Consider the following 20,711-nt stretch of genomic DNA (forward strand, 5'->3'; position numbering starts at 1 on the left):
TCGACTGGAGAATGCGTATTTCACATTGTACCCCTAAAGGGGAAAACTTAACAGTAGTTTGAATGAACGAAGTAGGTCAAAACTTTTCAATAAATCACAAAACCATAGAGTTGAGTGAAAAAAGTGAGTTGTTAAAAATAATCTGTAAAGGATGACATTTAATGATATTTGGACACTGGAATAGATACTCTCTACAAATTTACAGATGCATAAAGTTGTAAGAAAAATGACATGAATGTACAATTATCAACAATGCATCATTAAAGGTGTTTTGCAGTGAAACAAATGAGGGAATTAAGATTAGAAAAAGAACTAGGGGAATATCAGTTATACCTATAATGTGAAAGTTGGGTGATGTATATAAGGTGTTTATTATGTTGTTTTGTATTTTTTCTGAAGGACTGAAATATTTTACAATAAAACCAATGAGACTAAAGGTAGTACACATTATTCTAAATCATTGTGATAGAGTTAATAATATAGTAAGTATCAGTTATATGATGATATTTATTATATCGATAACGTTATTAAATAGTGAGAACAAATAAAAGCTGGTCAGGGTAAAAAAAAGAAATTAAGGCTTCTGGATCTTCTTATAGACCCCAACCCAGTTTTAGTCATTTATATAATGCCAAACCAGACCATACAGCTGGACCTACACACACCACATATGCACAAGCTTTTGCCATCAAGATGAACATATACAGGAAGATAAATTGTCAAATCATAGAGCCCAGGTTACACGACGTGCTTGGATGTTCAGTTTTTCTGGAGAATCTTCTTTCATGTGGGCAGAGTGTACCCGGACAATACTACGAGGCACTGTAGTATCTGCTCGTAATGAGACGACTTTGATAGAAACCCCATGTTGCTCCATAACTTGACTTTTTCTGGCAGACTTGTGGATCAGGCTGCCAGAACCATCAATGGACTGCTTGTACTGTAAGAGAGAGAGGAATCCTGGGAAAAAGAGAAGCCAAGGGAGGGTGATGAAGGAACAACAGAGAAGTCACAGAAACACTTCCCTCCCTATGGGCCACAAGGCCCAGCTCTAAAGCCTAATGGTTCCCTTTGAACAGTCCCAAGCCATTCGGGAGGGGCATGCTTTAGTAGGAGAGTTTAGAAGTGTGTGCAGAATAGCTTAAATAGAGCCCAACTACAGTTCCTGGGGTCACAAAGAATCAGACTCGCCTGAGCACACATGCACAAGGTTTGGGGCTTCCCTGAGGGCTCAGCAGGTAAAGAATCTACCAGCAATGCAGGAGATGTGGGAGACTTGGGTTCAGTCCCTAGGTTGGGAAGATCCCCTGGAGGAGGAAATGGCAACCCACTCCAGTATTCTTGCCTGAAAATCCCATGGCCAGAGACACCTGGCAGTCCATGGGGTCGCGGAAGAGTCGGACACGACTGAGTGACTGAGCACACACACAGGCAGTGCTCAACACAATTGAGCATTCTTTCTGATGGAGGATGTGCTTCTGAGTTAGGAAGTTTAGTTCCACGGGAAATTTTAAAGGCTTCTTAGAAGAGTCTCTGGTGTTTGTAAGTGGTCACTGTGCATCAGATACTGATTCTCTCTGACCCCAGGCTCTCCTGGCAGGACACTATGCCCCCAGGGTCACTGCCTCCTCATGAGTGAACATTCCCTATCAGCCATTCTCCTTAGTCTTGAAGTTAGCGGTTATCTCCACTCTGAATGGGGCAGGTATGAAAGAAAAGGTGGAAAAGAAGTTTTCCTTTGGGGGCAAGCATACTGAACATCTCACTCAGCCCACATCCTTGCAGGAACCATCTTCAGAGTGAGTCTAACTCCCCCACTAGCCCTTTAAAATGCAAAGGTTGGTAACTTTCCCTCTATCTTCTTTCCCATCCTCTCACTCTCCTGCCTATCAGAGATGGATTGGTTCTTAGCTCCCATCAAGGGCCCTGAAGACACTCACCAGAGGCGAATAACAATAAAACGTTTAAGTATGCAGTGAAAATGATCCAGCTGATCTTATAAGTCGAGTAGTACACGGATTCACCCTTATTTAGCATGTGGTGATACAGTAGGAGTGCACCGAGCAGAAGGATGCCTGATGTCCAGACAAAAGGAGAAAGAAAAGTCTCTTCTGAGGGACCCTGTCTCTCATACTTAAGTTAACCTGAGATATGCTTGACTTCCAAACCCCTACCATGCACAGCTGCACCCTGTCCAAAGGTCAATGCCACTTGAGTCGTGGCTCCAATTTGGCAGCTGCGTATCTAAGCCAAAGAACTGGGAGGGCTGAGTTAGTCAGAGACCACAGCCTGGACCTACAAACCAAGTATGCCTCCGATCCTATGTCAGGGAACACAAGAAGTTACTGGTGATTGAAGACAGGGAGTTACCTGTGAGGAAAGCGAGGCAGGCAGTCATAATGAGAGTATATTTGGTTTGAGGAATCATATAGGTGAATTCAAAACCCAGGAGCAAGTTATGCATGAAGGAAAGGCTGAACACCACAATCAGAATGTTCCTGACCACTTCCAGGCCATCTGTTGAAAAGAAGAAGCTGTATTGAGAGGAGGACAGATATTTCTTCTGGCTCATTTCTACCTGGGGCACACAAATCTCTAGGTAGACAAGAATGAGGTGAAACATTTGATTAAATAATAAAGAGCAAAGATGGGGCAAGAAAGAGATAGGGGTCTTAAGCTAAATGGGAGACGGAACCAAAAGAAACTGTTCTCTATCTTTGTATCTCTGTAAACTTCTTTCTCTTCTATTTTTTCAAAATGTATTTCTTGCTAAACACTCTTGGCTTCCTCTAGTGGCAATGTAATGTGTTTTCTTTGCTGCCAGTCTCCTTTCTTTTATATCCTCACATTCTAGATGTGCTGGATTCCCTGTTGCTACTGTCAGGGCTTCTCAGAGATCCATCAGGTAAGCCTGTGAGCTTCTAAGCCTTTCTCCAAAACATGCTAATACTGAGCTTCTGGGGTAGGCCTTGGCTGTTGATTATGGAAGTGGGCACACTGCAACCACAGGTGGTTACACTAGAGGATAATGGTGAGATGAACAGAAGTCAAGGAAGGATGAACCCTCATTCTCTACCCATCTCTTTCCACATAATAGCTCTGACCTGATGGCCACAGGGAAGTACAACATATCCATGGACTGTGGGTTATTATAGGTTTTTGGGGTCCCAACTTCAGTTCAGCCCATTCTTCTATGATGATTCCTACTGCCAAGAAGACTAAGACCCAGGAGGAGAAGAACATGTTGGTGGCCTCGACCTTTCTGACAAGTATGTGCACCATTGAGATTGGAGATTTTAAGCAGAGACCATCACCAATATCTCACGTGCTTCTTCTCAGATATGATTAGTCACAAGAAAGAGGGCAAGATTCTAACTTTTAGTGATTGCTGACACGTTGGCAGTGGCAGAAGCTGAAGTAACTTATGAAACAAATGACAAATCCCACTGTTCCCCACTCCTCCACTTAGGCTAGTCTGTCGTGATGGCTGCCAACTGCCATGGAATCATCTTGGTCTGACCCTTGACCCTGAGAACTACTGCTGTGGAAGCACGTAGGGCCTAGAGGCCTTGAAAGAAGATCCAGATACAGGAGGTATGATACCACACACAGAGAACACTATCAGATATAGGAGCAACCAGCAGTCTTGAAAGAAGTTAGACATGTATGATGGAAGACATTAGGATTATATGTTCCAGGACTGATGAACATTAGATAGGGATCAATGAAATGCACAAGGTATTTGGATCACTATGTGAGATGTCAGCTAGCTAGCATCACAAAAGAGAAAGCCCACTCATAATTTAGGGTGTTTTGAAGATAGGTGAGGGATTAGTGAGATACAGTGAGAAGAAATCATATATGTAGTTAGGGAAAACAGGAGTCAAGATACCATTAAATAAGATGTAAACCATGGGAGCAAGCACAAACCTGCTTATGAGAAAGAATTTAGTAAGTAGTGGTGTTTTTTTTTTTAAGTTTAAGGTGCCCCTTAAACTTATGGCGAGATGAACAAGGCATATGATAGAATTAGTCTTGAAACTTAACTGTAATTTAAGAGTTATCAACCTAGGAAAGGCAGTTGAAACATAGATGTGCATATCACCATGAGACGATATTACACAGAAGGTGACAAGAGGCAGTGAAGGAAATTCTGATTAACATCATCATTTATGAGAAAGAGCAAAGGAGAGGTCAGAGCAAGGCTGTGTGTGTGTGCGTGCATGCTAAGTTGCTTCAGTTGTGTTCAACTCTTTGCAACCTTATGAATTGTAGCCTCCAGGCTCCTCTGTCCATGGGACTCTCCAGGCAAGAATACTGGTGTAGGTTGCCATGCCCTCCTCAAGGGGATCTTCCCCACCTTGGGTCGAGCTCCTGTCTCTTATGTCTCCTGCATTGGCAGGCAGGTTCTTTACCACTAGTGCCAGCTACAAGAATACAAATGTTGTTGAATAATTAAAGAAGCCTGAATTTTGAGGAGACATTAGATTCCTAAAGCAGAGAAATCTAATTAGGTGGAAGCTGAACATATGCCACTTGATCTGATGATTAGAATGTCACTGGTGGTTTTGGGCATGGCATTTTCTGCAGAACAATGGGAGATGTGAAAGTAGAAGGGAGATTGTTAGGTTTTATGTTTTTTTTTTAATAGGCAACTAGATTAAAGAAATAATAAATGGAAAAAGAAAATCAGAATTTTAGTTTCAAAAGGGAAGTATGCAATTTTGAAAAAGTAGAGACTGATGGGATAGTTCCCATGTACCCTTTACCCTGCTTCAGTGCTCATCCCTGAGTGATTCTGAAACAAACCCAGAGAATTTCATCCTTAAATATTTGTTGGTGTCACTAAAAGATGAGGACTAATTTTTCCTCCTGGATTTACTTTTCTCCCTCTTTGTTTTCTTAATCTGATTTATAGAAGGTTATCAATTTGTTGATATTTTCAAGATCCCTTTACATATTTATCCATATGAAAATATTATTTTAAATAGATTTTACTACTTTAAGTTTTTACCTCATTATTTCTCTTTCCAATTAATTTTTTATCTCTCAAATTTCTAAAAACAGTTAAAACTTCTTTAATATGCCAGGATTTAAGGTGACCCATGTTTATCTGTGCACAGAGTTTACTATATCTCACATACTTTTTTCTACTAAACAAGTTAAAAAGAAATATTTTAAAGAGCAGTTATGTTTTTCCAGCAAAATTGAGCAGAAGAAAAAAACTGAGCAGAAGATGCAGAGATGTTTTCATATACTCCCTGTATATCCCACACAGGGACAGCCTTCCCTGTTCTCAACATTCCCACCAAAGTGGTACATTTGTTGCATTTATAAACCTACAATTACATATTATTATCATCCATAGTCCATGGTTTATGTTAGGGATCACTCTTGCCTTATGTCTCATATATTTTCACATTAGACAGATCTAAATGCTAATTTTGACTTCACCATTGAAATCTATTTGGGACTGTGTTCACGCATACAAATGTTTCCCACTGGAATGTAAAGAGTATCTTTACATTTCAGTGAAACTATAATATTGTAGCATTCATGATTGCAAGATTCACTAGTGAATAATTGAACATAGTCCCATCTGGGACAATTAAAGCTTTTCCTGGGACTTACCTGGTGGTACAGTGATTAAGAATCCACCTACTGATGCAGGGGACATGGGTTTGATCCCTGATATGGGAAGATCCCGCATGCTGAGGAGCAACTAAGCCTGTGAGCCACAGCTACCGAGGCTGCGCTTGAGAGCCTGTAAGCTGCAACTACGGAGCCAGTGCAGCACAACCACTGAAGCCCCTGCACCCGGAGCCCTTGCTCTGAAACAAGAGAAGCCATTTCAATGAGAAGCTTGTCCTCTGCAATGAAGAGCAGCCCCCACTCGCAGCAAGGAAGACCCATCACAGCCATAAATAAAGTAAATGAATTATTTTTTAAAAAGAAAGAAAGGAACCAGCTCGTCTCACACACCTGAGGGCAGGAATGAATGCAGGTTCACAGCGAGGCAGGAAGATCATTGCCCAGACCACCTGGGCGTCCCTTCTCTGCCGTTCTCTGCCCTTCTCTGCCCTTCTCTGCGTCCCTCACCTCCACCTCCCTGGAGCCCAACTCCTCTCCCACTTCCCCTCAGAAAGCAGAATCTTTTACTAAACACCAATGGCACCTGACTCCAGTACTCTTACCTGGAAAATCCCATGGACGGAGGAGTCTGGTAGGCTGCAGTTCATGGGGTCGCTAAGAGTCGGATAGGACTAAGCATCTTCACTTTCACTTTTCACTTTCATGCATTGGAGAAGGACATGGCAACCCACTCCAGTGTTCTTGCCTGGAGAATCCCAAGGGCAGGGGAGCCTAGTGGGATCGCAGAGAGTCGGACACGACTGAAGCGACAGCAGCAGCAGCAGCAGGAACTCTGGAGACCAAAAAGAAAAATGGAATAATTATTCATCTAAAGCAGTGTCTGTGTCACTTATGTGCTTGATTAGGTGCCTCTGTGATCCAGTTTCAAGAAGAGAGTACACACTAAGACTCCGTCCCCTGGACTGGGGTATCCTGGACAAGTCTGGGACTGTGTTGTTTCTGGGTCTGTCTCCTGGATATTTGTTATCCTTTATTTCTAAATGAAAGTATGATAGCTATCTTCCTCTACTCTACTTGGAATACCCTTCAGCTTGGGAGTGAGAGACCATAGGCTAATACTCCTCACTATCTAAGACCTAGATGGTCTGATTCCTGCCTGTGGGATATGTATTCTAGGCGACACTTTATCATGATCCCTGGAGCTGAAACAGCTCTTCCTGACATCTTGAAGAGAAAGGCACAGAGGGCCAACCCGAACATTGGGGCACACATACATGGGCAAAAGATCCCGTTCTGCCTGTTGGAGGTTAGCGAAGGTGATTGCAGTGTTTATGGGTGGGGAGTCTCTATACAGCATGTCTATGGTCTATGTCTGTACTCCCACTCAGATACTTTTCAGGTTATTTGGCCTCCCCATCCCCTTCTTAATCAGATGTCTTTCTGAGGTGTGGACTTTGACCTTCAGGATAGACTCATGTGCAGAACTAGGCAGTGGCATTTTGCTACATTATAGTCCAGGATTTCTTGATTATGTACCTCTCTGGAATGCTACTGAAATAAAAAAATTTCATTTTCCAACCCCAGATTTGCATAATCAGACAACTGGAGTTAGAGGGAGCCACTTTAGCTCTATTTCCTTCTGACAGGTAGAAACCTGAGGACAGTGTGAAGCTCTCACTGAGAATGGACTCTGAACTATTTCTTTTTGCATTTTCACAGTATTTGAAGTATCTAAAAACCCATATTTGATTTTGGTAGAAATCTCTACAAGATGTTGCCACACATTACCATTTGTTGGATAAACACCCAGCAAAGCACAACAGTCATGCAGACCATGTGTGAGAATGTGTCTTCACTCCACCGACCAAGGCTCCCTTCAGGCTAAAGCAGCCATGTCTGGTGGAGCAGCAGCAAGCCCAGGGTGCCCATGGGGGCTGCCAGGCACTGTGTTTGGTGGTGGAGTGGGCACTCTCCCTGGTGGCTTGTACTTAGGACAGTGAGGGAAGGATTTGAAGGGAGCAGTGGTTCTTTCCAAACCTGAATGCCCCAACAGAAAGCTTCAGAAGGGCATAGCTTAAAAAGAGCTAAAAAAATTAAAAAGCAAGATGAAAAGACAAAACTACCTCTCTAGTGTCCAGGCTTTTCAATAGCTCACATGACTTTAAACATTCTGCTTTCCTCTACCTTGAGACAGCACCTAAATCATGGCTTTTGGATAAAGGAAAAGAGGAAGAAGAGAGACGGCAGCCAAATCATTCTCTGTGTTTACTCTTAATGCTTGTCTCTCTGTATAACTTCTTGATCTCTAAGATTTATTCCATTCCAGAAGCTTTCCCCAAGGAAGCAAAGGAGAGTGACAGGTATAAAGTCAATAAAATCTTCTATATTGATATCCCCAAAGGAGCAGCCAAGTTAATTTTCACGTGTTATTTCACATAATCCTAATAATTCAAATCCTATATTATTTTCTGTCTAAGGATTAAAGAAAAATATCTCCTAGGGGTACATGTACCCTTTAGTACTTTTTTTTTTTGGATGACTACACCATGCCAGTGGTGGAAAATAGATTATGTAATTATCTGTATGAGAATAATATCAATGATTTGCTGTGCCCCACAGAGAAGGATTTGATACATTTGAAATAATTATTCTAAGTCAGAAAACATGTTAACAATTATGTATAGGGACTCAGCTCACTTTAATTCAATAAACAAGTTAGCACAAATAGTGAGTCACCTAGATTATCTCCTTCCACATTGGAAGGGATACCTGGCATAATTGTGAAGAAATTGCTTTAGCTCATTTAATTTTGACTTATCCTCATTACAAAATGCATATGAGATAGTTCAAATGTTTGCCCTTGCCTTTGAATTACATTTATTGTTTTTTGCAATCTGGTAGGTGATTTTGTAGCAAATTGCAAATAAATTTTAGCTCCAAAAAAACTACTTGTGTGGTGAGACAGTCACACACACATACACATACTCACACAGAATCATTATAGTCTGAAATGAGATTTATTTAACTAAACATTATTCACGATCTGTGTGATTCATGGACTTGTTAGAGGGCTTGTATAGGTATTGGGTATACCTGAAGTTTTGTGTTTAAAATACTTAACTCCAATTTTTTAGAAAATAATTAAAATAAAAAGTAAAATATTGGCTCCAATAAACCTTATGCAATAATTTTTCTGGACCATATATAAGGAGAACAGATGTTTATCTGTAATACTGTAAGAATATGTGAGAATCCTGTGTCAAATGTCTACTCTTCTAATACCATAAATCATATCTTTGAGGACTCATTTCCTTTCACTGAGAGATGATCTGTTAGCAAAATTCAAGTATACAAAATAGTATTATGAACTAGATTCACATGCTGTACATTAGATTCCAGAAATTTATCTTATAACTGAGTGCTTTAAAAAATAGTCACTATATAAGGTGGTGATGTGTTAGCTTGTTGTGATAATCATCTCACAGTATATCAAATCATCAGTTGTACACTTTAAGTGTGTGTGTGTGTGTATGTGTGTGTGTGTGTGTGTGTACTCAATTGCCCAGTCATGTCCAACTCTCTGAGGTCCCTTGGACCATAGCCCAGCAGGCTCCTCTGTCCATAGAATTCTCCAGGCAAGAATACTGAAGTGGGTTGCCATTTCCTTCTCGGGGTGATCTTCCTAACCTGTAGACTGAACTCTTGACTCTTGCATTTCCTGCATTGGCAAGTGGATACTTTCAAACTAGGGCCACCTGGGAAGCTTACACTTTAAGTATACACAATATCTATAACATCAGATATGCAGATGACACCACCCTTATGGCAGAAAGTGAAGAGGAGCTAAAAAGCCTCTTGATGAAAGTGAAAGAGGAGAGTGAAAAAGTTGGCTTAAAGCTCAACATTCAGAAAACAAAGATCATGGCATCCGGTCCCATCACTTCATGGGAAATAGATTGGGAAACAGGGGAAACAGTATCAGACTTTATTTTGGGGGGCTCCAAAATCACTGCAGATGGTGACTGCAGCCATGAAATTAAAAGACTCTTATTCCTTGGAAGAAAAGTTATGACCAACCTAGATAGTATATTGAAAAGCAGAGACATTACTTTGCCGACTAAGGTCTGTCTAGTCAAGGCTATAGTTTTTCCAGTGGTCATGTATGGATGTGAGAGTTGGATTGTGAAGAAAGCTGAGCGCCAAAGAATTGATGCTTTTGAACTGTGGTATTGGAGAAGACTCTTGAGAGTCCCCTGGACTGCAAGGAGATCCAACCAGTCCATTCTGAAGGAGATCAACCCTGGGATTTCTTCGGAAGGAATGATGCTAAAGCTGAAACTCCAGTACTTTGGCCACCTCATGCGAAGAGTTGACTCATTGGAAAAGACTCTGATGCTGGGAGGGATTGGGGGCAGGAGGAGAAGGGGACAACAGAGGATGAGATGGCTGGATGGCATCACGGACTCAATGGACGTGAATCTGAGTGAACTCCGGGAGTTGGTGATGGACAGGGAGGCCTGGCGTGCTGCAATTCATGGGGTTACAAAGAGTCGGACACGACTGAGAGACTGAACTGAACTGAACTGAATATTTATTTGTCAGTTATACCTCAAAAATCTGGGGGGAGGGAAACCCAATCTTACTTTGTGATTTTTCTTCCAGGAAATGAAAATCTTCTTGTATAAATGAGCATATCTTACCTCTTTTTCAGGCCATAAGTCTCTAAGTTGGAGAAAAACGAAATATTCTGACTGAATTAGGTAACTGATGGTGATTAGCTTATCTTACATCTGAATATCCTCTTGTATGGTTTAGCCTAAGTGAATTCTCCCTACTTCCGAAGACAGGTTAAAATCTACCCTTCCCTAAGGACTGCTGTTATCGCAATAGACAGTAGTGGTCTACCTCATCTCTGAAACTTAATAAGTTCCTACTGCTTTTTATAATGACTTGTTGGTCCCCTCAGGGATGGGCTTGATATATTAGGAGTGATGGTTCTACTCCAAAGAGAGCACTGGACACGGTGATTCATTCATCCAGCAGTTGGTCAGGAGGAGGTGTGTGCTGGCCAGTCCTCTCCTCACTAGACTGCAAGGCTGAGAAAGAACTGAAGCTGCATCATCTTTCAGTGAGCTCATCTGTAGTAGATATCCTCAATACTTGTTTTGCCCATGTTCTGTGACTTGTGGGATCTTAGTTCCTCAACTGGGGATTGAAACCCAAAGCCATAGCAGTGAAAGCACCAAGTCCTAATCACTGGAATGTGAGAGAACTCCCTAAAATATTTGATAAATAAATTTAAAAGATTCCATCACTTGTCACTTAAAGTTATATGACCGATTTTTTTTCATTCCTGGACATATATTCAGAAAAGACAAAAACTAATTTGAAAAGATACATGCACCCCCATGTGCATAACAATACTATTAACAATAGCTAAGACATATTTCAATGGTAAAGAATTCGAGAATCAAGCAGGAGACATGGGTTTGATCCCTGGGTCAGGAAGATCCCCTGGAGGAAGAAACAACAGCCTGATCCAGAATTCTTGCCTGGGAAATCCCATGTACAGAGGAGCTTGGCGGGCTACAGTCCAAGGGATCACGAAAGAGTTGGACACAGTTTAGTGACTAAATAACAACAAAAAGACATGGAAGCAACTTAAATGTCCATTTTCAGATGGATATATGAAGAAGATGTGATATATATATATAACATATACAATGGAATATTGCTCAGCCATTAAAAAAGAGTGAAAAAATGCCATTTGTAGCAACATAGATGATCCTAGAGATTATTACACTAAGTGAAATAAGTCAGATAGAGAAAGACAAAAATGATATCAGTTATATATGAAATCTAAAAAAACTATACAAATGAATTTATTTACAAAATAGAACTAGAGATAGAAAACAAAGTTAAGGTTACCAAAGATTTGAAGAGGCAGGGAGGGATAGATTACATGTTTGGGTTTAACAGATACCCACTACTACATATAAAATAGATAAACAACAAGGACCTACCATATAACACAGGGAATTATATTCTATATTCAATATTTTGTAATGGTTTATAAAGGAAAATGATCTAAAAGAGAATACATATATACAGACATATATATAACTGAATAACCTTGCTGTACACTTGAAACTGATACAACATTATAAATCAACTATATGTCAATAAAAATGTTTAAGGGAAAAAGAATAGCTTTAAATAATTTTGGAGTAGGAATAAATTTATGTAATATTTGAATTATTCCTATTTTTTAATGAAAGCTTTATCCACATCTTATTTGAAAATATGACTGGAAATCTACCACTATAGTTTAAAATAATTCCTATGAGAATATTACACTCTTTTCTTTACATATTCTATTTTTTTATCATTGTGTTCTAAATATATATCTGATAAGGGGCTATGTTAATTACATTGTTCTGGAAATGTGATGATATTATGCAGGTTTCTGCATGTAAAAGGAAAACTATAGGATATATTCTTACAAACATTCAGCCCACTAAACCCCAGATGTCAGAATCCCTTGAGGAACACTTGCTTTTATATTTCTAGGCATAAAATACTTGAACTGAGAACAGAAGTCACATCCATTTAAACCTGCTTTTTCTTAGCTTAAAGAAGAAAAGGAACAATTGACATCTTTGCTCTTAAAATGATGAGAACAGGGAAAGAAAAGATACTCAGCTAGTTTCAGAGGAGGAAGGTGAGTTTCACAGTCACAATGTTCATGTTGTATAGGAATTAAAACAAATGGATTCTAAATTAATTCCTGATTTTCCTGTAAGCTAGAGATTCTGATGTTTGCAGGCCACAAGCCACAGGAGTGGAGAGAAGAACCTGCGGACACCTATCTTAGACTCAGATGTGTAGTGCCCACTTTGCTTACTTAAGTCACTTAGTGTCTAATGTGTGAATTAGTCTGTGACATCATCGGCCCCGAAAACAGGAACTTTAATACTGGAAATATTTTTATACACAATGGACACTGCACAAAATGTCTTATTTAATTTACATGACAATTCTTAGAAGTATTCTTTTTTTTTCACAGGTTAAAACATGATCTCAGAGAGCCTCTTTGATGGGTCAGATGTTACACTGTGTTAGAGCTGGCAATGAAGCAAAATGTATTTAACTCGTGATTCAGTGCTCTTTCTGCCACTTTTGTGTTAATGGTGCCTTTCTTTAAAAGGGGGTAATTATTTGACAGTCAACTTTGATTAAAAAAAAATTATGCTGTATTGGTGTTTTTCTTTCTGGCTTACTTCACTCTGTGTAATCGGCTCCAGTTGAAACATGTATAATATCGTGTAAGAAACGAATCATCAGTCTAGGTTCAACGCAGGGCACAGGATGCTTGGGGCTGGTGCACGGTGATGACCCAGAAACTAGAGACAACTATGGTTTTAAAGATGGGACTGGGGGACTCAAGACCTCTTGGATCAAGAGTCCTGCTCCTCGGATCCACATTCCTGTTATTTAGTGTATTGGCAAACAGAAAGTATTTGTTGTGCTACGATGAAGCCAGCCACCTCTGTCCTCAGTCATGTCTTCCGTTTCATTGGTTACTTCAAACTATCTTTATTATTTTCTTGTACAAGGGATATCACCTGGCTTGAGGTCATAGACCTGCATATGCCTTGGGGAAACATCTTGGTGTGTGCACAAGCAGCATTCTGAATTTGAGCTGACCCAGGTCCATACTATGTTTTTCCTTAGTTTAGCAGGGCATGATGACCCCAACCAATCAACCCAACGTACTTTTATTTGGGTTATGCTGTATTGTTGTATTTTGCTTCTATTCTTTTCCCATGGTGATCTTCTCATGGCTTAGCCAGAGCAATAGGTGACTATTAACCCCTGCAGGTTTTAAGTTAGTGAGCTAGGGAGTGTCTGAATTTTAAGAGCAATAGGAATATCTGGGGCCAGATATACCAGGGTGCATGTTCCTGTCCAGTTACTGGGAAGACATAAATTATTAGTGATTCCACATAAGAAAAATATTCCAGGAGTAACAAGACAAAAGCTGAAATCAATAGCAAATAGGAGCCTTTCTGGGAACTTGTGAATAGTTTCTGAAAATGACAGTGAGCTCCCCAGTGTAGCCTCTACAAGAGGAGTATTTATGCCACATGCAAAAAGGAGTCTCCCTGAGAAAGTAAAAGAATGTCCTGCAGTTCCTGAGACATGGTAGATGGATTATCCTGAAGGGAAGGAGAGGTATGAAATGTGATTACAGAGGTGTGGTGGTATAGCTCCTAGTTGGAGGTAAGAATTGTTTATAGAGTCTTGTCTGGAAAAACAGAAAAGAGCTTGTTGTTGTAGACGAACATCAGAGGTGGTATGTCCTCCTCTAGCTGGTTCTTAATGAGTAGAAGTGAGATCTGTAAGGAGGGAGTTTAGTATCTTGTCAGAATTGTGAATTTGATCAGTTGAATATAAATAACACATATATGATATAAAGAGAGATTCTCCTCCACATGTATGATAAAGAGAAGTGTTTATGTGAGTCCATTTATCTGTGGAAATGGGGAGTGCCGATCCTCTGGGTGAGGAGATGGATAAGCAAATCAAACAGTGATTGGCAAGGTTGGGTTTGAGGTACTGGGTAAACAATGGGTCAGATTTAGAGTTCTGAATAGGTAGCAAGGTTTGGGGCAGGGTGAGTTATAGGCAGGGTATTAATGTGAAGTTTGGACTGTAAAAGAAAAGGGTGTAAAAGTGAAATCATGATGTGACATCCCATGTCTAAGGGCAGAAAATGATAAAAATAAGAATCCAGGTGTAGAAATCAATTTGGGTTTGTGTGAACTCTATGAAATCTCCCTGAAGACAAAGATTGTTTATGATGTCAAGGAGTAAAGGGAGATCAATAACAGTAGTGTCTCCAGGAAAGGTAAGGGCTTGTGTTACTATGTGGAGGAAAGTGAATAATGAATTCATCTAGGTTGATCACAGTAAGAAGAGAGCCATGACCCAAAACACAAGAACTATGAAGGACTGATGCTGAAGCTGAAACTCCAATACTTTGGTCTCCTGACGCGAAGAACTGACTGGAAAAGAGCTGATGGAACAGACCCTGATGCTGGGAAAGATTGAAGGTGGGAGGAGAGGGGGACAAGAGAGGATGAGATGGTTGGATGGCATCACCAACTCAATGCACATGAGTTTGAGCAAGCTCTTGGAATCGGTAATGGACAGGGAAGCCTGGTGTGCTGCTGTCCATGGGGTCACAAAGAGTTGGACACAACTGAGCAACTGAACTGAACTGAATGGAGAAGTAGGTAAAACAGAAGGAAAGCTTCTGAATGATAGTCCACTCAGGGGGAGACAAAGAGTAAACTCCTATTGTGAATAGGATAAGTAGGGGAAATCCTAGTCAAATTGGTAACCAATACATCTGTTTTTGTTTTACTTGTTGATATTTGTTTTTGGCTGTTCTGTTCCTTCAGGAATTTGTAAAGTTGAAACCCGGTGGGTCCCAGAACAGTGCTGGTGTAGCAAGGAGCGTCTGAGTGGGGAATGTTTCTTGGCAGAGATGGAGAGTCTCCTGGGGCCAGCTTTAATCTAGAGATGTGAAACTGAGAGGAATGACCTGCTAATTTAGCAGCTGTTAGTGCGGTTAGAACGACCTCAAAGGGACATCATTATGGTGTAAGGTTTTAAGCAGGACTGGATCCCCAGGTATGACTGTTAAGTCAGCTGAATTCATTTGATGAGGCTTTGGGAGAGAGCAATCTGCATGTTCTCTCATGAAATGTTTAATAAGGTTAAGGGTGGGAGGATAATCTCTCAGCAAGGGGCTGGCAGTAGGAAACTGACCTAAGAGAAAGGGCATCCATATATGAGCTCAAAAGGACTGTGGAAAGATGGGGCCTGTGGAGTAGCCCTAATGTGAGCTTAAGCCATGGGAAGGAGTTTGGTCCATGGCCTTTGCAATTCTACAGAGTTTGGTCAGGTACATTAAGAATAGAATTTGCCTTTTCTACTTTTCCCAAGGATTGGGATCTGTAAGGAATATGTAGTTTCCAAGTTATGTCAAGGGATTGGTCTACTTGTTGAATGACTTGGGAGATAAAAGCTGGCTTATTATCGGATTGGAGAGAGAGTGGGAGGCCAAAGCGAGGGATGATTTCTTGTATGAGAAACTGTCACCTCTGAGGCAGTTTCTGATCTCGTAGGAAAAGCCTCAATCCACCCTGAAAAAGTGTCTACTAGAGTGAGCATGAGTTTTAGTTTTCATTTTGGAGGCACATGAGTGAAGTCAATTTGTCAGTCCTCTCCTGGGATATGTCCTGGAGCCTCATGTGTTGGGCACGAGGGAACAGGCTTTGGGGCTCCTTGTGGTGAGACTGAGGAGCAGATAATGCAAGAGTGAGTGATTTGTTGTAGGAGTGAAAGAAGGTTGAAAAGTGAAAGTGAAGTCACTCAGTCGTGTCCAACTCTTTGCGACCCCTTGGACTGTAGCCCACCAGGCTCCTCCACCCATGGGATTCTCCAGGCAACAGTACTGGAGTGGGTTGCCATTTCCTTCTCAAGGGGATCTTCCCGACCCAGGGATTGAACCCAGCTCTCCCGCATTGCTGGCAGATGCTTTAACCTCTGAGCCACCAGGGAGATGATAACTAGATTTAGTGCCTATGTGTAGGGCCTGATGAATCCCTGTGGTCTGAGACTGGGGAAAGACATAGCGGCCCTGATTTTGTAACCAGTCTCCTTGTCGTTGTGCTCCCTCTTGTAATAATCATGTTTTTTCTTTAGGGAGGTAAAGGGGCTTTATGTTGGGGATTACTATATAGTGATTGGAGTGAGGCTTGTTTTGTTTCTCTGTCTGTGGCTTAGTTGCCTCATGAAATGAGGTCTGAGGCCAGCTGGTGACCTCAGCAATGTATGATGCCTACTTCAGTTGGCATGTTAGCTACTTTTAAAAGTTGGAGTATAAGCAGGTTGTTAGTTATGGGAAAGCCTTTAGTAGATAGGCGCCCTTGTTCCTTCCAGATGGCAGCATGTGAGTGTATGACATGGAAAGTATATTTAAAATCAGTGTATATGTTTATTCTCTTGTTAGCTGTGAGTGTAAGGGCCCTAGTTAGTGCAATAAGTTCTGTATTTTGGGAAGAGTTTCCCAAGGGGAGAGGTTGGGATTCAATAATTTCAGTGTCAGAGACAATTGCATATCCAGCTACTTTCTTTCCTTCTGATGTCATAGAAGAACTGCCATCAATACACCAAGTAAAGTCAGGGTTATTTAAAGGAGTTGAGGAACTGTGAGAGAAATGGGGCATCAGGTCTTCTAATGTTCATTGCAAGTATGGATGGGGGGCTCAGAAGAATTAGGGATAAGGGTAGCAGGGTTGAGAGTAGCACAGCTTTCAAAGGAAAACTTGGGAGATTCAAGAGAGATGACATGAATTAGTTGGATGCATGAAGGAAATAGAAGGGTCATGGATTTGTGAGAAAGTAAGTCCTTAAAGTCATGTGGTGAAAAATGACAGTGGGTGCTCCAAAAGTAAGTTTTTTACTTTCCTGAGCAAGGAATGTAGCTGCTGCCAGAGCACGTAGGCAGGCTGGCCATCCTTGAACTGTGGTATCTAATTGCTTTGATAGATAAGCAACAAGGGTGAAGGTGGGAGCCTGATTTTGTCCCAAAATCCTAGGGCAATTTTGTGTCTCTCAGTAGTGAAAAGTACAAAGGAGCAAGAAAGGTTAGGCAGTGTTAAAGCTGGGGCAGAGAGAATGGGTTGCTTCCCTGGTGGCTCAGATGGTAAAGCATCTGCCTGCAATGCGGGAGACCCAGGTTCGATTCCTGGGTTGGGAACATCCTGTGGAGAAGGAAATGGCAATCCACTCCAGCACTCTTGCCTGGAAAATCCTACGGACGGAGAAGGCTGATAGGCTACAGTCCATGGGGTCGCAAAGAGTTGGACACGAGTGAGTGACTTCACTTTAACTTTCTAAGGATGTTAAAGGCTGAACGGATATTTGATTTTAGCTCTAGGGGTTCTGAAAGACCTCCTCAGATGGCTTGATATGGGGGTTGTGCCTAGGGGGTGAAATTAGGAATCTAGAGGTGTAGATATCCAGCTAACCCCAAGAAAGACAAGATCTCTTTTTGATGTAGGGAGTGATAGGGTGGATATAAGGGACTTTCTATCGGTAGTAATATATCTTTTTGTTTGTGTTAAAAGGATTCTGAGATGAATGACTCTAGGAAGAGAGAGCTGAACCTTGGTGGGAGGTGCTCTATAGCCTTGATAAACTAGAAAATTGAGGAGCTGTATAGTGTGTTGTTGAGAGTATGTAAGCAAAGGACTACAAAGGAGGAGATCATCCACATATTGGAGGACAGTACTCAGAGCAAGGCCAAGAAAGGTTAGGTCTGATGTTAGAGGTTGGTCAAAAAAATGAGGGTTATCACAAAAGCCTTTTGGGAAGACTGTCCATGTCAGCTGTTGGGAGTGACAATTGTCTGGATCAGACTAGGTAAAGGCAAATAGGTCTTGAGAGTCTGGGTGTAAAGGGAGAGTAAAGAAAGCATGGAGGTCTAGAACAGTTACATGGGTAGTGGAAGAGGGAATGAGAGGGAAAAGAGTATAGGGATTTGGAACTACTGGGTGTATGGAGATAACAGCCACATTGATAATTCTCAGATCCTGGACCAGGTGATAGGAGCCATTTGGCTTTTTGATGGATAGGATAGGGATGTTTAGGGAGAGTGAGTTGGGCATAAGAGGCCCTGGCATAGAGTTTAGTGATGATAGGTTTTAACCCTTGTTGATGCTCTTGGGAGATGGGGTATTGTGGTTGACTGGGGGATTTAGCGGAGTCTTTGAGATGGATATGAATTGGAGCATGGTGAGAAGCAACAGATGGGTTACATGTATCCCCAGCTATGGGGTTCACAGACTAGGAGGGCAATGTGGCAGGGGGAGAGGAAGTGGGGTTGAGGAGCAGTAGCCAGGCTACGTCAGAGGGTAGGCTTGAGATAGTAATAGAAGCTTTAAATTTTGAGACATGTTCTCTACCAAGGATAGAAGTGGGGCATTTTGGGAGTATGAAAAAAGAACTGGAAAATGAGGTATCTTGAAGTATGCAAGGTAGAGGCTCAGTTATTCATGGCATAGATATTAAACTGTCAATCTCAATAACAGAGACCTGTGATACCTTGCTTTTTTTTCAGAGCAGGCAAGCCTAGCAGAGCAAGTGGCCCCCCTGTCAATGAGAAAGGAGATTGGCTTACCTGCCAGTGTAACATTTATCCTGGGCTCCATAGAGGTGATGAGAGTCAGGTCCTGGGCCCCTGGGCACCTTCAGTCTTCAGCAGCAAGTCCAAGGAGTCTCGGCAGAGCTGGATCGGACGGAGGACTTCTGCTGGGGATCAGGAGGGGATGTCTGGATCCCTAGAGAGGGATTTGGGCAGTTAACCTTACAGTGTCTCTTTATGACACAGCTGGGACATGGATCTTGGCTTTAGGCATGAGCTGGCCCAGTGGCCTTCTTTGCCATGTCTGAAGCAGGGCCCAGGTGGCTTCCTTTCTTTGTTGGTTGATGGAGGCTTGGAGCCATGCAGTGCTGTGCTGTGCTTAGTCACTCAGTCGTGTCTTACTCTTTGCAAGCTCATGGACAGTAGCCCGCCAGGCTCCTCTCTCCCTTGGGATTCTCCAGGCAAGAATACTGGAGTGGGTTGTCATGCCCTTCTCCAGGGGAATCTTCCCAACTCAGGGATCAAACCCAGTTCTCCTACACTGCAGGCAGATTCTTTACCAACTGAGCCACCAGGGAAGCCCAGGGCCATGCAGGGCACGGGCTAAAAGATGGTATTTGGCCTGATCTTGTTGGGCCTTCTCTAGCATTGCCTGCTCTTCCCAATTATTGAAATTTTTAAAGGTTAAATTTAAAAGGTTTCATTGAGGGGCTTGAGGGCTTTCTTCTGCCTTTTTCAGTTCTTTCAGATGTCTGGGGAAAACTGTAAGATAAAATGGGTGTTAAGGAAAATGGTGAACCATGAACTTCCAGATGTTCAAGCTGGATTTAGAAAAGTCAGAGAAAGCAGAGATCAAATTGCCAACATCCGTTGGATCATCAAAAAAACAAGAGAGTTCCAGAATGACATCTGCTTCCCTGGTGGCTCAGAGGTTAAAGCGTCTGCCTCAAATGCAGGAGACCCAGGTTCGATCCCTGGGTCAGGAAGATCCCCTGGAGAAGGAAGTGGCAATCCACTCCAGTATTCTTGCCTGGAGAATCCCATGGATGGAGAAGCCTAGTAGATTACAGTCCACGGGATCGCAAAGAGTCGGACACGACTGAGCGACTTCACCTTCTGCTTTATAAACTATGCCAAAGCCTTTGACTGTGTGGATCACAACAAACTGTGGAAAATTATTCAAGAGATGGGAATACCAGGCCATCTCACCTGCCTCCTGAGAAATCTGTATGTAGGTCAGGAAGCAACAGTTAGAACTGGATCTGGAATAACAGACTGGTTCCAAATAGGGAAAGGAGTATGTCAAGGCTATATATTGTCACCCTGCTTATTTAACACATGCAGTTACACATGAGAAACACTGGGCTGGATGAAGCACAAGCTGGAATCAAGATTGCTGGGAGAAATCTCAATAACCTCAGATATGCAGATGACCCTACCCTTATGGCAGAAATTGAAGAAGAACTAAAGAGCCTCTTGAGGAAAGTGAAAGAGAGTGAAAAAGTTGGCTTAAAACTCAGCATTCAGAAAACTAAGATCATAGCATCTGGTCCCATTGCTTCATGGCAAATGGATGGGGAAACAATGGAAACAGTGTCAAGCTTCTTCTTCTTCTTCTTTTTTTTTTGCTCCAAAATCACTGCAGATGGTGACTGAAGCCATGAAATTAAAAGATGCTTACTCCTTGAAAGAAAAGTTATGACCAACCTACACAGCATATTAAAAAGCAGAGACATTGCTTTGTCAACAAAGGTCCATCTAGTCAAAGCTATGGTTTTTCCAATAGTCATGTATGGATGTGAGAATTGGATTATAAAGAAAACTGAGCACCAAAGAATTGATGCTTTTGAACTGTGGTGTTGGAGAAGACTCTTGAGAATCCCTTGGACAGAAAGGAGAT

The 20,711-nt window shown here is 41.7% G+C and overlaps 1 protein-coding gene and 1 non-coding gene across 2 annotated transcripts; one reads left to right on the top strand and one right to left on the bottom strand.

Annotated features, from left to right (window-relative positions):
- Positions 1–724: 724 nt before the first annotated feature.
- LOC128069255 (transmembrane protein 225) lies at positions 725–3,282 on the bottom strand. Its single transcript, XM_052662555.1, has 4 exons — positions 3,105–3,282; positions 2,371–2,517; positions 1,941–2,075; positions 725–960 (listed from the first exon to the last, which is right to left on the bottom strand). The coding sequence occupies exons 1-4, from the start codon at positions 3,280–3,282 to the stop codon at positions 725–727; spliced, it is 696 nt and encodes a 231-aa protein (XP_052518515.1).
- A 16,443-nt stretch (positions 3,283–19,725) lies between these two features.
- TRNAL-CAA (transfer RNA leucine (anticodon CAA)) lies at positions 19,726–19,798 on the top strand. The gene has a single exon. It is a non-coding gene; the product is annotated as a tRNA-Leu (tRNA).
- Positions 19,799–20,711: the final 913 nt, after the last annotated feature.

The sequence above is a fragment of the Budorcas taxicolor genome, chromosome 25, assembly GCF_023091745.1.
Source record: "Budorcas taxicolor isolate Tak-1 chromosome 25, Takin1.1, whole genome shotgun sequence".
Lineage (NCBI taxonomy): Eukaryota > Metazoa > Chordata > Mammalia > Artiodactyla > Bovidae > Budorcas > Budorcas taxicolor.